Here is a 19,842-nt window from a genome sequence, read left to right as displayed (position 1 = left end):
TTAGCACGCTAGCTTATATCCCTGATAATGCTACCAACTCTTAGTTGGCCAGGCCTAGTAGTAACCTAATATCAAATATATACAATTAAACTAAGTATTAAAGAAATAATTATTTATCTTAGTAATAACTTACATTTTGTATAGTGCAATTATTAAAATTCACTTCAACATCATGTTCTTTTGCAGCGTTTAAAATATCCGGTGGTGTGCTGTCAAAATTTGAATCTCTCATTTTTTCAAGAAAAATGGCGGGGTTTCGAATAACCTACTTTTTTTACGGCGCGCCACGTTCTGGTAGCGTGACGCGCGTGAACGAAAATGTTGTTGTTTTTTTTTAATTCATACAGATACCACGCATCGATAGATAAGAAGATCAAGCAATAAGAATGTGGCTGTCTGTTGAAACTCTTCGCGCATGAAGGGGAAAAAAACAAAGAAGTGTTGTTATGAAATTCAGTACAGCATTACAACACTCGTTTGGATGATGTAATGGTTATACGTTGGCAATAATCTAACTGTTTCAGAATCTTTAATAGAGGATTTAAAGCATGGGTGTAGATAAAATAATATTACAACATTGATTATTTACTTTACTTTAATATAGTAATGAATAATAATAGTTAAAGAAATGTAATTATTAATTGGTATATCTTATGGCTCTCCATAACGTTAGTTAACACATTAAATAATTAATATTATAATATTGCCAACATTCAAAATAAGTTCTCTCATAATAACTTATGTTCAACAAACAGGACAAAACATAAAACAAATTTAATTTGTACTAAACTGTCAATTAAATTCGGCTACAGTAACAATAGCTTCGCTTTGCTTTTCTATCAACTCGTGAACGGCTGCTGCTTGTGGTGCTAGGTCCGACTGGTTGTAGTTAATAAATCATTGTATTTGTTGAATGATACTAATTATGACAGTAATCACGACCACAACATCCCTACACAAACAATGAATTTAGCTCTAATGTTTGATCCATCCAATATACTATAATTTATATGTATACGTGCACTTTATTCTTTATTTCTATTAATGAAATATATTTTTTGGTTAGAGGAGTGGACGTTAAGTTTCTTGTATGTTCTTGTCACGAGCTCTACTTTTGTCCGAACATATGGTATGGAATTTAGTAGTTTAAATTAAATATTTATAATGACGATTGAAAAGTGTTTAGTTTAAGCTTATTTGAATAAAGTATACGTAGGTCGAACTAAAAGTTTTGCGTAATTTAAAAATACAACATGTTATAACCAAAATATTATGTTTTTTGGTTTTCAAAATACTCTCCTTTACATTTGTCTCATGTCTCACAGGTAATCCGCGGGTTTTCTTGAATTAGACGCTTAACAGTAGCCATATTTTTATTTTCGTTGACGGCGTTGAAGGCCGCCCTTCACGAAATTTGTCATGTAAAGAAACCCGACCTCTCTCAAATTCATCAAACCATCGCTGACGCAAGGTGCTTCCCTCCCAAAATCATTTTGAAGACGAGCGGCACATTCTTGCGGAGAGAGAACATTATAATCATAAAAAATCATCGCTCTAAAATCTATTCGACTTAATTCCATTTTCGTTGCGTACGTGGAACTTTGATGTGTGATAAAAAAACAATTGACAAATGATTTGCCGCCAATTTTTTTTTTTTTTACTAAAAAGGTTGCAACGTTTCAAAAAATATAACATTCGAAATTCAAATAGTTCCGATTAGCTAGAAGTGCAAAATTTTTATGTGCCCCATGTATTAGACTTTAACTTTATTTACTAAATCTCCGTTAGAGATGTTATTTTCACATGGGCGCATTGTTTGTCTTTTGAGATAAACCACCAAGTATTGTACTCTGTAAGGTGTAAAGCTTCATTGGGCACCGAGTTAAGAAACGTTGGGCGCCAATTTAGAGGTAGATCATATAGGCTTAGTGGGTAACCATTAGTAATAATCAGAAAATTGCCGGACTTTCATCCACGGCTACTCCGTTCAGCTCGTTGAAACGAAAATTGGCGACAAGCGGCAAAAAAAACCTTTTATACCTAACGTAGTTCGTGAGAATTAATAATGTCGCCACAGATGAACTCTTTAACATAGATTTATGTATGAACAATACAACCGTAATTCAGAGAACTTCTATCGAAAGTGGACTGTAAGTTATGGACTAGGAATTGGCCTGATAAAGCTGCGCCGCCGGCGACTCTAAATCCGGTCCTTGTTTGTAGTCCCATTGGTTCTAGCGGTTTTCCTCATTCCGATTTCAAAATTTGATTCGCAGTGCGTTAATTTGCAGATTGCGAGCGGAGACTCGCTTGAGAGCGTCCGTCGTTCCAAATGGTGGAAGGACAGATCGGCGTTAACAACCACTTTAAATATCAATACTGTTAAATGGTAATATATTACTATCATAATGAAGTTAACACGAACCTCGAGCAGCTTGTTGGCGTGCTCTGTGAACAGCACGGCGTACTCCTCCACCTCCTTCTCGTTGCCGCTCCGCGCCGCCTCCATCAGCACCAACAGCGGCACGTTTGTCTCCAGGAAACTGGAATACAGCAGCCATACTACATCTCCTACACTCTCCTCTGATTTTACATCTCCTACACTCTCCTCTGATTTTACATCTCCTACACTCTCCTCCGATTTTACATCTGCTACACTCTCCTCTGATTTTACATCTCCTACACTCTCCTCTGATTTTACATCTCCTACACTCTCCTCTGATTTTATATCTCCCACACTCTCCTCTGATTCTACATCTCCTACACTTTCCTCTGATTTTACATCTGCTACACTCTCCTCTGATTTTACATCTCCTACACTCTCCTCTGATTCTACATCTCCTACACTCTCCTCTGATTCTACATCTCCTACACTCTCCTCCGATTTTACATCTGCTACACTCTCCTCTGATTTTACATCTCCTACACTCTCCTCTGATTCTACATCTCCTACACTCTCCTCTGATTTTACATCTCCTACACTCTCCTCTGATTTTACATCTCCTACACTCTCCTCTGATGTTACATCTCCTACACTCTCCTCTGATTCTACATCTCCTACACTCTCCTCTGATTTTATATCTCCCACACTTTCCTCTGATTCTACATCTCCTACACTCTCCTCTGATTTTACACCTGCTATACTCTCCTCTGATTTTACATCTCCTACACTCTCCTCTGATTTTACATCTGCTACACTCTCCTCTGATTTTACATCTGCTACACTCTCCTCTGATTTTACATCTCCCACACTCTCCTCTGATTCTACATCTGCTACACTCTCCTCTGATTCTACATCTCCTACACTCTCCTCTGATTCTACATCTCCTATACTCTCCTCTGATTTTACAACTCCTACACTCTCCTCTGATTCTACATCTCCTACACTCTCTGATTTTACATCTCCTACACTCTCCTCTGATTTTACATCTCCCACACTCTCCTCTGATTCTACATCTCCTACACTCTCCTCTGATTTTACATCAGCTATACTCTCCTCTGATTTTACATCTCCTACACTCTCCTCTGATTTTACATCTGCTACACTCTCCTCTGATTCTACATCTTCTACACTCTCCCCTACTAGACTGTATTTAGTACTATTTTTTATAATAATAAGGGACGAGATGAGCAGGACATTCAGCTGTTAGTAATTGATACGCCCTATCCATAACAATGCAGTGCCATTCAGGATTATCGAAAAACTTGAGCGGCACTACAACTGGGCGTGTCACCCTGAGACATAAAATGTTAAGTCTGATTTGCCTAGTAATTTCACTAGCTACGGCGGCCTTCAGACCGAAACACAGTTATGTTTACACATTACAACTTCACGGCAGAAATAGGCGGCGTTGTGGTACCCATAATCTAGCCGGCTTCCTGTGCAAAGGAGTCTCCCACTGGTAGAACTAGCTTTCATGTGATCATAAATAATTACCGCGGCCATAACCCCTTGAGCCACAAAAGCCCCGACACTCACTTTTAACCCCGGCAACCCTCCCGTGATAGGGGTATTCCTGGTGTTGTTAGAGAACTCTTTTATAAATAGGTGATCACCTGTCAGAGACGTGGTCGACGACCGCCTTCCGCAGCTGGCGGCGCAGGTCCCTGGTCTTGCGACACATGTGCTCCAGCGCTCGCTCCAGACCCTCGGACTGGTCAGCGCGACCGGCCTTCATGCAAGACAATACGAATTAAAAATTATTCAAATTCAAATATTTTATTCAAAATAGGATAGACATCACTTCTTGAAAGACAAAAAAAAACTACCACCCATACCAAAACGAATGCTTCAGACCTGAGAAGAAAGGGCGCAACAAACTCAGCGGGCTTTTTTATTCATCGAAAAAATATGTTTACAAAGTAATATTGTACAAATAAACTTATTATTTAATAGCCTGAGGTCGCTCCATTCCAATCTGTGGTATCATAAAGAAAGTCATTTATGAGATAGTAACCTTTACCACACGAACATTTTCTCAGATCTTGTTGTAAAAGCATATCGTCCCACAAAAGACTTACTAACTCGACTTAGCTGAGTAGTTGGCATTATAAGTTCATGTCTGGTCCTGGTGTTAACATTATTGTTATGACTGTTTCTAGCAAATTCACTTATGTACGTATGAACATACATTACATTATCATGAATATATATCCGCTGGTATGTCCGAAATGGAATATTAAATCTACAGTTAGTTATTAATTGTATTATTATATGACTTAATTTATCAATTAAAGTATCATCCCCACCACCTGGAGGCGTGGTCCACTACAGTGCGGTTTTCAAGTAACTTTCTTCCATGTACAACCAAGCTGTGGAATGGGCTACCATGTGCAGTGTTTCCGGGACGATATGATATAGATACCTTCAAAATAAAGCGCGTACACTTTTATTAAAGGCCCTCAACGCTTCTGTGATTCTTCTGATGTTGCAAGAAAGTGTGAATTGCATAAATATAGTTAACATCTATATTTATGCAATTCACACTTACAGTTATTTATAAAAAATAATCTGACAGAGTCTCCTTTTAAACAGTGGCAAATAAGAGACAAAGCAAAGCAACTCCTGGGCAGTACAGACTAAATAAAGATTGCAAGATAGACTAAATGAGAACCTTGCGATAAGGTGGGGGTGGGAATCTCCCAAGTGCATGTCTCCCATGTGAAGGAATGTCACATCAACCAGCACTGTGTTCAACACTAAAGAAGTCAGGATCCAGGAGTACATGAACTCCAAAAGGAATTCATTAAAGCCTGCATTCCCAGAGATATCACCCTAATACAAGTAGTAGGTCCGGGGAGATTTTTTCTTTATGATAATAAGGGATGAGACAAGCAGGACGTTCAACTGATGGTAATTGATACGCCGTACCCATTACTATGCAGTGCAGCTTAGGATACTTGAAAAACCCAAAAATTCTGAGCGGCACTACAATAGCGCTCGTCACCTTGAGACATAAGATGTTAAGCCTCATTTGCCCAGTAATTTTACTAAGTACGGCGCCATTCAGACCGAAACACAATAATGCTTACACATTACTGCTTCACGGTACAAATAGGCGCCGTTGTGGCACCCATAATCTAGCCGGCATCCTGTGTAAAGGAGCCTCCACTGGTAAATAAAGATTGCAAGATAGACTAAATAAGAAGGTAGGGGTGGGAATCTCCCAAGGACATGTCTCCCATGTAAAGGAATGGCACATCAACAAGCACTGTGTTCAGCAATAAAGAAGTCAGTATCCAGGAGTACATGAACTGCAAAAGGAATACACTAGAGCCTGCGCACCCAGATTAGCGTCTAGCCTAATACAAGTAGTAGGTCCGGGAGATTCTGTAACGGGGATAGGCCTTGGATACTATAGATATGCTAAGAGACACAATAAAGAAATGCGTAGAAATATAACTCCTCTTTGTTCTATATTCATAACGTAATTCGTGAACAATATATCAACTATGTTTAAAGTTAATTGGAAAATTTGAGTAATTAACATATAAAATTCTCGTGTCGCGGTGTTTCTAGTTAAAGTCCTCCGAAACTTTTTTTTTTAGTTTTTAGACAAATTAATTATTTTTATTTTATTATGATACAGCATTAAAAAATAGATACAAGGAGGGTTAGGAGGAGTTCACTAACATACACATGAGCAGGAGAATTATATTATATGAACGAATTGAGAATCTAGGTTTGGACATGTCGAGAGAATGAATGAAGAACGATTGACGAAGAAAGTGTATAAGGCCAGTGTGAATGAAAGTGTATAAGGCCAGTGTGAATGAAAGTGTTGGAAGGGGTAGACCTAGGTGGACATTTCAAGATCAAATCAGGGACGTCTTGAATAAAGACCAGGTCAAGAGTATCCTGAAGGAGAGCGTGAAGTGGACAAAACGAAACAAGTATGTAAGGATCGTAGCAAGTGGAAAGAAGTGGTATCTGCCTACCCCTACGGGAAAGAGGCGTGATTTTATGTATGTATGTAATTGAGAATCTAAACCAATCTCAAATTCACTGGAACACACAAAAAATCATCATAATCAGTCCAGCCGTTTAGGAGTTAATTCAATTATGAATTTAAACCATTCTCGAATCCACCTGAAGACACACAGAAACTTTCATTAAAATTGATACAGCCGTTAAGGAGCTGTTCAGTTACAACAGAAATATATATACTTTATTTATAATCACTTATAAGATGCTCACACAATACCTTTATTTATTTACGGTGTGTGTGGATGATGCAGCTACTGTACTCAATAACTTTTGTATTAATTTACATTTACTTTTTTGACTTACTCGTGTCAGGCATTGACTATTTGACGTTTGAGTATGTTTGTTGCATCACTTTACATATTATATTGTAATTGAAATGATTTGTAAATCAATGAAAATGTAAATCATGATATAAAAGAGTGGCAATGAGTTTCTTGCTACTTCTTCTCATTAGCACAAGCCTTTACGAAGTAGCGGTAGATTCAATAAGAAAAAATATTTTTTTAACATTCATAAGTGTCATTTCCGTGACCTACATGAATAAAGTGATTTTGATTTGATTTGGATTATGAAACAGTAGCATTACTAGTTTATTTTGTGTTGTCTGTTCTTTAACTAATTTCGACTTTGTTTCTGGTATTAATTACTAGTTGCGCCAATTAGTTTCATTGCGTAGAATGAAAGGGCTAACTTGGATCGCGTCGTCATTCGCGGAGCGACCGTGAAGAGTGTATGTCGACCCCCGGATCTCAATCCGTGGGTTCCTCATATTATAAACTTTTTATTTGATATTTGAGCTCTTCATAGTTTATATTTATTTATTTAATGGATCACCAACATAATAAATAGTACCTAGTTATAGTATTAATAAATACATTGCATTAAATTATAAAATTTAACTTTTCCTACAATCAAAGGTAATCACAGCACGCTTTGTGTTACAAAAATTATTAGTAAGGAGAAATCTAGAAAAATATTGATTAAAATTTGTAAATTACGAGCTATTTATATTAATTACAAATCTGTGAATGCAATATTCCAACCAATTTATTATATAAGACTACCTAAGTGTTACGTTCTGAGACTGTAGATAGGTCACTCTTAATGAGCTTTAATTTAAAGTTGTTAAGACTTATATTAATTTGAAAAGATGCTGTGTCTGTAGTGTAATAAAGTGAAGGACGTCCTGGCGGAGCCTGCAGAAGATATCAAGGTCCCTGGAATTTCACTGCATTGAGCTAATTGGTATTACAAGGAGACGAACCCTTGAGATAAGTCATTGCGACCAATTAAACAAATAAAACTGAAAACAACATTATAAGTAACGACACTCACGTTGCTGCAGTACTCGTGAAGCAAGTCCTGCAGCGCCTGTCGCACTGCGTTACACTCCGCTACGATTCGCTCACGACGCTCGTCCCTGTAACGGAGAACATTAAAATCAACTTAATTTCCATCAAGTTATTATGTAAAGTATTACCAGTGGAAGGCAAGGCAATTGCAATGGGGCCCCCATATTGAAGGATTGGCGAACAGACTTAGTTCTGCAGCATACGAGGTTAAAAGGATTAGACAATTAACTGACTCCATAGTATTATGTTCTATGGTATATTGCTATGGGGCAACGCTGCCGATATTAATACAATAATTGTGGTGCAGAAGAGGGCTATTCGCGCTATTTATAACCTAGGTCCTACAGAATCATTAAGAGCAAAATTCAAAGAAATTAACATCTTGACTGTTGCTTCTAATAATAAGTATATGTCTGTTCCTGGTGTTAACATTATGACAGTTTCTATCAAATTCACTTATATGTCTATGAACATACATTACATTATCAACAATATATTGAGAAACAACAATTAAGATGTTAATTTATTTATAATTAATTAAATTATTTAACTGTATTTTTTTATTTCAGTCAGTATCGTCAGACCTGGTACAAGAGCTATCAGCCATGAGCGCGGCACCAGATATGATTGACTCCAGCCTCTCCTCCAGGGAGGGTCGTGTTCTCAGCTCGGAGTACGCCAGAGGCTCCATCACCATTCGTTCCTGGAGAAGTAAGGTATTCATATTATAATAAGGTAAAGTTTGTAAGGTTGTAGGGGGTCATCTCTGGATCTACTGAACCGATTTAGAAAATTCTGACACCAATAGAAACCTACATGATCTGTAAGTGTCGTAGGCTATATATTAACCCAAAAACTGAGAAAGCGTTTCCGTGGAAGTTGGATTTTCAAAGTAAGTCAGACAAAAACAGTCGAACTGTTGTGCGTGAGCCTTGGAGAAGCTTTTTAAAAAACAATTTTATTTATTTAACGAGCATTTATTAAATTTAAAAACGATAGCCGCTCGGAGCGGACTGGGTGGAAGAGAGTTGAATAAAGGAAATGTGTAGGATGCTGAGTAAGATGGAAGAGGATTGCACTGTAAGCAATGTTCTTAATTGTCTTAACAACGAGAGATATATGATTTTTTTTGTATATATGTATGTCTGTCGCAGCATTGAAATACCTACTAATATATTCACACTGATAAATTTGGACGAATGCGCGGGTAACAGGTAGTTATTTAAGCAGTGTAGTAAAGTGTATGTAGTTAAATTCTGTAACTTACGTCAAAATCATCCAGCGCTTGTGCCAGTTCACCGGGTCCTTCAATTGGGACACGGTTACCTGGAATATATATAATATATTAACTTAAATATGTTATGTTTTAAAGTGATATACCTCACTTCTGGGATTAATACACAAATAAAATTTGAAAAGATTTTGCAAGAGTGACATCTCAAGTCAATACCCTAGTTATTGGAGTTGAGCAGGTTATCAACTGTAAAGTAAATCCTGTAGATGCAGCCACAACCTGAGAGTTAAACAAAGCATACAATATTTTATGACGATACGTTACTCGAACGATTGGCTCACTAGGAAGAGCGCTCGCACGGAACGCGAGAGGTTTTTTTTTAATAAACGCGGTTCGAGTTCCGCATCGTCGATAAAATGTTGTTTTCAAATTTTATTTGTGTATTAGATGTTCTACTTACTCGCGGCCACGCGCTAAACCTGCATGATACAACGCTAGTAACGAAGTTGTTCTACTTATACTAGCAGTGTCATGTGCTTCATGCTCCGTTCGCACTTTTCATAGTCATAGTCAAAAATATTTAATTGACATAAAATCAAAAGATTGCTCGTCAACGTCAATCAATAATATAAAATAAAAATATTAATTACACAAAACTTTAAACATATACATATTTTTAAAAAAATGCAATTCAGTAAAAAAAATGATAACAAAACAACAACTGACTTCAAAAACACTATTCTAAAACAATAGATATAATGTGCACTAGAAAAGTATAAAAATAATTGCGTATTTTTATACAATCTAATTAATTAATCTAATTCTAGTGACGATTATTGTCATTTTTTGGATTCGGTGTACTTCCGCTGCGACCCGCTCTCACCTCCTCACGAGATCACCATGTATACTATACATACAACAACAAACCTATCTTGGTTGACTCCAAAAATTACAATAATCGTAACTAGAATTAGATTGATTCATTAGAATGTATAAAAATACGCAATTATTTTTATACTTTTTAGTGCACAATTAGTGTTTTGGAATAGTGTTTTTGAAGTCGGTTGTTTTTTTGTTATTTTTTTCTTTATTATTATATGATTTTTAGTGAATTTGAAGTACACTAACTAACAATTTGTTTAAATATGTGTAGATACACTAAATTTTTCAATGCAGCAATGAACGTAAGCGCTTTGCAATTTGATTACAGACAGTTAGAAATTCTGCCACAGATCGCACTTGCCTTACTGTAAGTCGTTAAGGAGTACCATTGATCATCATATTCGACAATTAGATATTACTTGGTAACTATGCTATGGTAGATGACTTAAATATCCGGATAGCATAAAAAAGATTCGGCCGAGTATCGTTAATTTGCTCCTAAGAATAAAAGAGTTCCGTTACTTTGCCATGGATTCCGTAATCAGAACCTAACAAAACTCTCACCAAACTATTTTTGAAGTATATCCTTTCCAATAAAAAAAGAATCATCGAAATCGTATGGCGCGATATTGAGTTATTCGTAAATTTATCATCCACTTTGCTATACGTATGTATAGCAAATTTAAGACTTTTATGGTTTTCTCACGGATGCCATTGTCAGATCTGGACCAAATTACAATGGGACCACACGGGAAGCACCAGCTTATTATATAAATAAATTAATTAATTAATTATATAATAAAATTAATAATGATCAAAATCGGTTCACCCAGTCGAAAGTTTCGAGGTAACAAAGATAAAAAAACATACCTACGAATTGAGAACCTCCTCGTTTTTTGAAGTCGGTTAAAAACAATACAAGGCTGAATAAAATTCATAAAAAAAAAACAACTATAATTCTATTCCAGTCCACATTGTAATATCGTTTACATAATCTTCAATATTGTAATAAGCCTTCGACATAAGCCTGCGTTTAATAAAAGATTTAAATTTATTTATTGATAGTCCAGTTATCTATGATATGATAATTCACACACATTTTGGTAATATATTGTAAAATTTAATACCATCGCATGCAAAAGAATTGTTTATTTTACAGAGCCTAGTAGGAGGCACTATAAGCTTGTAGTTATTTCTAGTGTTTAAATTATGTTTGTCGCTTATTTTACTGTATAAATTATAATGTTTATGTACTTGCAGGAGATTGTTATAAATATATTGGCCGTACATGGTCATAATATGAATATCTTTTAATTTTTCCCTTAGAGATTCTCGTGGGCTCATTTCGTATATTGCACGTAGAGTTCTTTTTTGAAGTATGAAGATATCATTTACTTCCGCTGTACCACCCCATAGTATAATACCATATGACATAACGCTATGAAAATAGCTAAAATAGACAATTCTTGCTATGTCAGTAAGTTCTCGTATCTCTTTACAGCAAAAGCTGATGAACTCAATTTACTAGTTCAATTGTGTAAATGAGGCCCCCACTGTAGTTTGGAATCTAATTTTATACCTAAAACTACTGCATTATCATCAATTTTCAATTCTGTCTCATTAATATTTACTTATGTATGTACTTGCCTTACATTTGGCAACGTAAATTTCAAACATTTTGTTTAAATTTTATTCAATAATAAATTATTCATATTGAGCCATTTTGATACTCCTAACAAAGCATTGTTTATCACACTGATGTTGCTGACGTTTGATTCTAAATAATAAAGATTTATCATCGGCAAATAAGACTATATGATACTTGTTATTTATAAAAAATGGCAGATCGTTAATATATACCAGAAACAGGAACTTTCTCACTCTATCTCAATCGGTCTCAATCTCCCTCTCCCTCCCATAACACATTCCACATTTTCGGGACACTTTATTGGCACATATAGATACTGGATTTAAAAATTGATCCCAAATTCGTTTTCTGCACCCACGAGAACCTCGGATTCTATATCTATATTGTTGAAATTATAATTTCGCGCGGCGGCCATCTTGGATTTAAAAAATGATTCCAAATTCGTTCTCTGCATCCCGAGAACCTCGAATTCTATATCCATATGGTTGAAATCATAAATTCGCGCGGCAGCCATCTTGGATTTCAAAAATGATTCCAAACTCGTTCTCTGCACCCTCCAGAACCTCGGATACATTATGGATATAATGTTGAAATCATAAATTTGCGCGGCGGTCATCTTGGATTTAAACAAGATGGCGCGTAACCGAAAATCGTGACAATTTGCTATAAAATTTCTCTCATACGTCTATAAAGATTCACTTCGATAATTAGTAGAAATAATTAATGCTTATAAGTAAATAAGGTGTAATATATTATTTTATCAGGAAAACAACAAAATATTGAAGTTGTAGCACTTATTATCTCGCATTAGCATTAATTTCACGGTCAATGTACTCATTCCAGAGGAATGAAACTACTCGACTCGAGGTAAAAAGATGGATTGTTTCATAATATGCTCTTGTAATGATGTTGATGACCAGTACCTGCATCAGAAGGTGGCAGCGGCGCCCCCTGCGCCACGGCGGAGATGGTGTCGACAGCGCTGCACACCGCTCGCAGCACGTAGTCCCGGTTAGCCTTAGCAGCAGCCAGCTCGGGGTGACGCACGTACACCTACACCACAACAACGATAGCGTTCAGCCATTTTAAATTCGCACGACACGCCACAAGCACACGATATCATCCCCACCACCTGGATGTGTGGTGGTCCACCACAGTGCGGTTTCCAATGAGTTTTCTTCCACGTACTACCAAGCTGTGGAATGAGCTTCCTTGTGCGGTGTTTCTGGGACGATACGACATGGGTACCTTCAAAAACAGCGCATACACCTTCCATAAAGGCCGATATCTTCTGTTGTTGCAAGAGAATGTGGGCGGCAGTGGTCACTTAACACCAGGTGACCCGTACACTCGTTTGTCCTCTTTTTCCATAAAAAAAAGTATTTTTAGGGTTCCGTAGCCTAATAGCAAAAACGGAACCCATATAGATCTCTGTCTGACTGTCTGTGTTGTCACAGCCACTTTTTTACCAAAACTATAAGAACTATACTGTTGAAATTTGTTAAGTACATGTATTCTCTAAACCGCACTAACATTTTCACACAACAACAATAGAAAAAAAACAATAAATTTTGGGGGTGCCCCAAACTTAGAAACTCAAATTTTTTATTTCATTAAACACATATGTGGATATGGATAGGTTTTCAAATACGATATTAAAGTTTCTGATATCATTTTTTTCTAATTTCAATTCATTTCGTTTGCGCGAGAGACACTTCTAAAGTGGTAAAATGTGCCCCCCCCCCCCAGTAATTTCTAAAATAAGAAAATAATAAAAATAAAAAATATATGATGTACATCACCATGCAAACTTCCACTGAAAATTGGTTTGAACGAGATCTAGTAAGTAAATTTTTTTTAATACGTTTAAAGGATAAGAGCTCATTTGCACTGTATGATTTTGAGCAAGTATCTTTTGCCTTCTCCATTTAAATAATTTATATCATTTTCCTTTCTGTATAACTTTTATATTATGTTATTCGCTGCTGCGGAACCTTTCATGAACGAGTCCAACTCGCACTTGGCCGCTTTTTTACCAGTGTAAGGCTCCTTTGCACGGGATGACGGTTAGATTACGAGTACCACAACGGCGTCTATTTCTACCGTGAAGCAGCAATGAACCCAAACAATGTTACAGATTTAATTTGTTTAATAATAAATTTTGCAACATACTTGCTTGTTGAACTTATATCACACTTGTGCATAATAGAATTATCCTTACACTAATGTACCTTACATTATATTACAGTAAACAGAGGATTTTTAATTTAACTGGGTAATACAGATCCTTTTTTGTAACAACCTTCTTTGTGTCCCTTATTAAGACTATAAAACATTTATTACTATCAAATCAATTATAATTCCCAATATTTTATTATATAATATATGCATTTGGTCACTATAATTATAATTTAGAATAGGCTGTATGGCTAATAATAATATGTAATCAATCACCTAACATTTGGCGCCCGCCAAAAATAAAAATCTTGCACTCCATTGCCCATAATTTTCATATTTTGTGTGTTGTTATAGTTATTTATGCAACTGTTGTGTAATAAGGGGTATTAAAACACAAATGTGGGTTTATTATAGTATCACACGAATGTTTTAATACCTAATTATCAACAGTTGCATACAAGACTTTATATACACCCAAAAATATGAATCCTCTATAAAAGATTCTGAAACAGTAAGATTATTGCTAACATAAAAAAGCCAGTCCTAGTAACCATTACATCATTCAAACGAGTGTTGTAATGTTGTACTGAATTTCATTACAACACTCGTTTGGTCATCCAACATCATTGTTATGGTTATTATAACATTGGGTGTTTTAATGTTGGCTATAACCTAACTGTTTTAGACTTTTTGTTGGAGGATTTATAGCATGGGTGTAGATAAAAGTTCGTATGAAACTCGCGAGCAACTTGTTCACTCGACACTCTGTTGATTACAATTACTGCAACCCACAGCCGCGTGTATAATGAACAACTTAGATTACTTGTATCATAATAATTATACTAGTATTGTAAGATATTATATTGTAAAAAAAAATTATTAAAAAAAAGCCCACTGAGTTTCTCAGGTATGAGGTACATTATTTTAAATGAGTGGTACTTTTTTACGTTCATTAAGTGATAATAAATGCTATTTTGAATAAAAATATTTAAATTTGAGTGTGAGTGTGAGAATTACTTCAGTTGAGTCTTTATCCCGAATGTGTTGCGATCACAAGCCTTTGTGTGTCTTTACATCTAGTCTGTACTCTTCAGCTCCATGTACTACTCATACAGTACCTTGGAGGCCGTGAGCAGCATGGTGGAGTTCTTCTTGAGCACGGCGCGCGCGGCCGCCAGCTCGTCCTTCATGCGCGGCTCCTTCAGCTCGCGCTGCCTCTTGGCCGCCTGAGCCGCCAACTCCGCGGCCGATCGCGAGAACTGCCGCGCGCTCTCGATCAGCTCAGACTGGGACGACGCCGACTTCAGCTTGTCCAGATCTTTCTCAACCTGCAGATCATATTATATTCATTAGTAATACTGGCTGAACCCCGTGGTTTCACGCACACATATGTCACTTCAGCCTTATAGTATAAGCAAAGATGTGGTTTGGCCAAATTTCTAGAAAAAATCACAAGCAAGCTCAATTTGTCCTAAAACACATATTTAGTGAAAATCAAATCAATCTTTGCAATTAAACACTGTCACAGTAATGTCCTTCCCAAGTAGATGTCATATACACTGACTTTAAGAAAGCAATTGATAGAATTGACCATTCTATTCTTCTTGACAAATTACTATATCGATGGTTTTCAGCTTATATCGCCAGTAGATGTCAAATTGTTGTTTAAAATGGTTTTAAATCTGCTACTATGTCTATTCCCTCAGGAGTCGTACAAGGATCCATTCTAGACCCCTCTTATTTAATATTTTCGTAAATAACATATCCTCTAATTTCAAAATAATATTATACGCCGACGATATGAAAATACTTTGCCCGGTTAGTTGTGTTAGAAATGCTGAACTTTTACAAATTGATCTAGTATTACCAGTGGGAGGCTCTGTTGCACAGGAAGCCGGCTAGATTATGGGTACCACAACGGCGCCTATTTCTGAGAATAAGACTCAGAAATTTTGGGTCTTACAAGAATCCTGAGCGGCACTGCATTGTAATGGACAGGGCGTATCAATTATCATCAGCTGAACGTCTGGCTCGTCTCGTCCCTTATTTACATAAAAAAATAAATAAATTTGTTCGTTATTGCGCAGAACACAAATTAGATGTCAATATTTCAAATTGCTTTATCTGCACATATACTAGAAAACAAAATGTCATAAACACAATAATTATTAAGGCTTATAAGACATTAGGGTTTATCATAAGGATGTGTTCTGAACCAACGTCAATTAAACTGAGGAAAATATTATACTGTGCTTACGTTCGTAGCCATCTAGAATACGCATCTCAAGTATGGAACCCAGTTTATAATGTGTACATTAACCGTATTGAAGCAATACAGAAAAGATTCATACGTTACTTACAATTCCGTACAAAAAACTATTACCATAATTATATGTCACACTGTAAAAAATTACATTTTTTGCCTCTCCAAGAAAGACTACGTATTGCAGACATTACTTATATCCTTAATGTAGTAAACGGTAGAGTTAACTATGCAGAACTACTAGAGCAGATTGGCTTACGAACCACTGTCAGCTCCCAAAGGCGGGGCAACATACTTGAAATATAATCAGCAAAATGTAATAGACAGAACAGTTTTCTTATTAGAGCATGCAAACTTTATAATGAAGTCAATAGTGAATAGGACCTTGAACTTTTCAAGACAACATCACTTCAATTTAGACGTCAGGTGAATAAAAACTTTTACCTTACGTAAAGTAAAAGTAGGTTATATAATATTACATTAAATGTAATAAAGACTATACACAATAAAAAGTTATTATTTGTGAAAACTTTCAAATAGCTTTCTGTTTTATAATAGATTAATTTTTGTATGTACCTAGCTGTAAGTTTTCTAACGTTATAAAATAAAATAAAAATAAAAAAGATTATACCTCGAGCACACGGGTAAATTGGTGCTAAAAAAATATGTAAAAAAAAATAAGAGTTGTATCGTCCCGGAAACACCGAACAAGGAAGCTCATCCAGATGGTGGGGATGATATCAAAGTTCGGCGGAAGGAATCAGATTAAACAGCTCTTCAGAACACTTCCCGTGAAAATAGCAGTAAGTGACACATAATCAAATGTCAAGCCATCAAACTGTTCACAGCATGGACTCCTTTTTCCCCTGATAGTGATGGGGACATCGGACAATCGGAGCATCAAGGTTGTTATCAACGGTGCATGCTCCGACTTGAAAGACATAAACGCTGGTGTCCCGGAACACTCTCCTGAGATCTGTGCTCTACAACACTCACCATACGTTGCTTGGAGAGCAGGAGATGCACGTCCACCATGTCTGCGAGGATCAGCAGCCTGGTGACGGCTGACAGCAGGCTCCTGGCTGCTCGCACCATAGCGGAGCGGACAGACGACGCGCACGGCTCCTCGGAGAACTCGCGGGCTGCCAACGACATGGCCGCTCCTGTATCAGTAAGCCCAGTTGCATTATAGAGTTATTTGACATGTTTTTTTTTATGAAAAGACCAGCTCACAAATCACCTGGTGCCAAGTGATCACCAGCGGCCACACTAACATGAAAACCAGTGGAATCACGAGAGTGTTTCCAAAGTAAACATAGTGTAGGGTGCACTTTGCTCTCGTGGTGTTATAAGCAGTACTTTGCCCTCCCCCATCATTCAACCAGTAGCCTGGGAGGGACTTACCATCTCTAGCAGAGTCTGATAGATTATTTAAGATTACGTCATCACATTAACGAAATTTAAATGAAGAAAGTGTGTCATAAATATAAAGGTCAGGAATATATAGGCAATAAAAATGTGTGAATACTGTGAAAGCTGTAAAGGGAGGATAAAATTTGCTGAGTTTCTTGCCGGTTCTTCTCAGAACAAAGCCTCCTGGTAGTCACTTGCACATATAATTGATTTGCATAAGTGTATAAATTGTACATAAACTAATATAGAAATTTTATTTCATTGTTAATTAAACTGTCCACAAGTGTCGCGACAAAACTTATCTTCACCTTATCGCAAAAATCTGCCCGCAGCACAAGATTTAACAATTTACAATACAAACTCCATAGTATTCTGACCTATCGTATTGATTTTAATAAAGATACCACTTCACACTATACTACAGCTAACTTAACGTGTACACGAGAAATTTAGACTCTACATTGTTACAGCAATCTTATATTACTATTGCATTACATACCAGCCTTCCTAACTTCCTCCACAGCAGTCAACATCTCTTGAGTGATCTCGGGGTTCTCATAAGCGATGGTCTGTCCTCGCTCGATGAAGATTTCCGTGGCTCTCTCGACGGTCGCAACGAGGGCACTCGCACGCTTCGATTTACCCGCTGAAAATAAGAACCATGGAACAATTACAATGAATATATAGTTCAGTTATTTTACTTGTAGCAGCATTCATTCATTAGTACAACACTACAGAAGCTGAGTCGTAGGGTTAAGCTGAATGTATCCTGGCTTAACATTAACACCGTTTTGCTATAGAATTGGGAGGCGTGAGCGCTCACAAAGAACATATTACATCAACTCCACATTCTTATAATCAGCCGCCTTCGCAGTAGTCTTACTACTACTGTCTGACTATCTCGAGAAAATCTCAAACATATATCTGTATCATGTAACCCTGGAATGTGCAGGAGTGGACAACCCAAGGGCAAAAACTTTAATAAATACGAGATCGCTCCGAGAAGTTTGAATGAATGGCCAACACACAAAAAAGAGCATTGTCGAATTGGACTTCAAGTAAATGAAGGTAAGGTCTTTGGACCACTCTTCCCACAAGACTCCAGATATCCAACACATCATCAACGCTCATAGTTTGGGGACTGATTGCATATATTAAAAAGGAAAAAAAACGGTTTCTTACAAATTCAAGTGGAAGCGTAAATTAGAATAATCTAATAAATAACTTGTATCTTATTATTATTAGCAGTAAGGATTACTTTAGATGTTTAATATTAGATATTGTTAATTCACCTACAATTTCAATTTTCAATAAACAATGCTATTAGTAAGAAACATTAAGTTGCTCAACATATTATTTCTTAACCTAGATTTATGATATGTAGTTGTTGTTTTTTCCAACAAATGAATAAGTAAATAAATAAAAAATAATAAAAATCAATCAGTTTGTCATGGGGAATGTTCAGAAGTGATGATTGACTTGATTTCTGATGTTGTAATGCATCATCGCACCAGATACATTAATAACAGCCTCACCATCTGGATGTGTGATGTTCTTCCGGTGTGGCTTTCAAGAGACTTTGTGTCACACAATCAATTGTATAGAATAAGCTTCCTTCCGTTGTCTGTGTTTTCAGAAAGATATGACATAGGTAGTTTAAATAAACCGTAAACACCTAACTGATATACAGGTAATGCTGCTGCAATTCTTTTGGTATTGCAGGAGAATAAGTGTGGCAGTGACACATATAATCAGGAGACCAACACATTTCATCCTTCATCCTTTTCTTCCTTAAAATAATTCTTACGTCTTTTCTTCTTGGCAGCCTTATCCTTGCTGTTGACCAGGGTTGTCACCTGCAGCACTAGCGGCTCCAGAGTTCGCTCCACACTCATGGTGCGGATCTCCAAGTTCTTGGGGTCCCACTTCAGGGAGAGAGTTCCTGTGGTTCCATAGTGATCAGTCATTGTTGCCATCCTGAGATATTTATGAAAGAAAATGTATTTTATTTAGTCTTCACCCTGTACTATCACTTAATTAAGTCACAACATATCATACAAAACAGTCAACAGAATTTCAAAAGGTTTTCAACATGGACAAACCTGAAAAATTTCAGATCATTTATACATCTAGATAGGCTATGACAGCTAACCTCTATTTTGAGCAATTAACGGACACTAACATAGTGTCATAAAAATCGCGAATGGAAGACATAGCTTGTCACACACACTAAACTAATATTACTGACCTGTTTTTACCAGTTGTCTAACGGCATGAGACTCTATCTAGATGTATAAATTATCTAAGTCTGAAATCTTTCACAAAGACCTGAGACAGGAGACAAAACTCACTGACATATATGACATATGCAAAGGGATGAATACA

At 36.6% G+C, this 19,842-nt stretch overlaps 1 protein-coding gene across 1 annotated transcript in view; it reads right to left on the bottom strand.

The window, feature by feature from the left end:
* LOC126975273 (catenin alpha) overlaps positions 1-19,430 on the bottom strand; it is an 86,279-nt gene extending 66,849 nt beyond the window's left edge. Inside the window, exons 1-10 of the mRNA XM_050823089.1 lie at positions 19,265-19,430; positions 17,957-18,103; positions 17,041-17,207; positions 14,900-15,109; positions 12,521-12,656; positions 9,107-9,144; positions 8,424-8,542; positions 7,823-7,907; positions 4,057-4,172; positions 2,426-2,543 (exon numbers count right to left, since the gene is read on the bottom strand). Coding sequence (XP_050679046.1) covers positions 2,426-2,543; positions 4,057-4,172; positions 7,823-7,907; positions 8,424-8,542; positions 9,107-9,144; positions 12,521-12,656; positions 14,900-15,109; positions 17,041-17,207; positions 17,957-18,103; positions 19,265-19,424 — 1,296 coding nt within the window. The 5' untranslated portion in view covers positions 19,425-19,430. The remainder of the gene's footprint in view (positions 1-2,425; positions 2,544-4,056; positions 4,173-7,822; positions 7,908-8,423; positions 8,543-9,106; positions 9,145-12,520; positions 12,657-14,899; positions 15,110-17,040; positions 17,208-17,956; positions 18,104-19,264) is intronic.
* Between the last annotated feature and the right edge of the window lie 412 nt (positions 19,431-19,842).

Source organism: Leptidea sinapis, chromosome 2, assembly GCF_905404315.1.
Source record: "Leptidea sinapis chromosome 2, ilLepSina1.1, whole genome shotgun sequence".
Taxonomy (NCBI): Eukaryota; Metazoa; Arthropoda; class Insecta; order Lepidoptera; family Pieridae; genus Leptidea; species Leptidea sinapis.
This window is presented reverse-complemented; position numbering and strand designations above follow the sequence as displayed.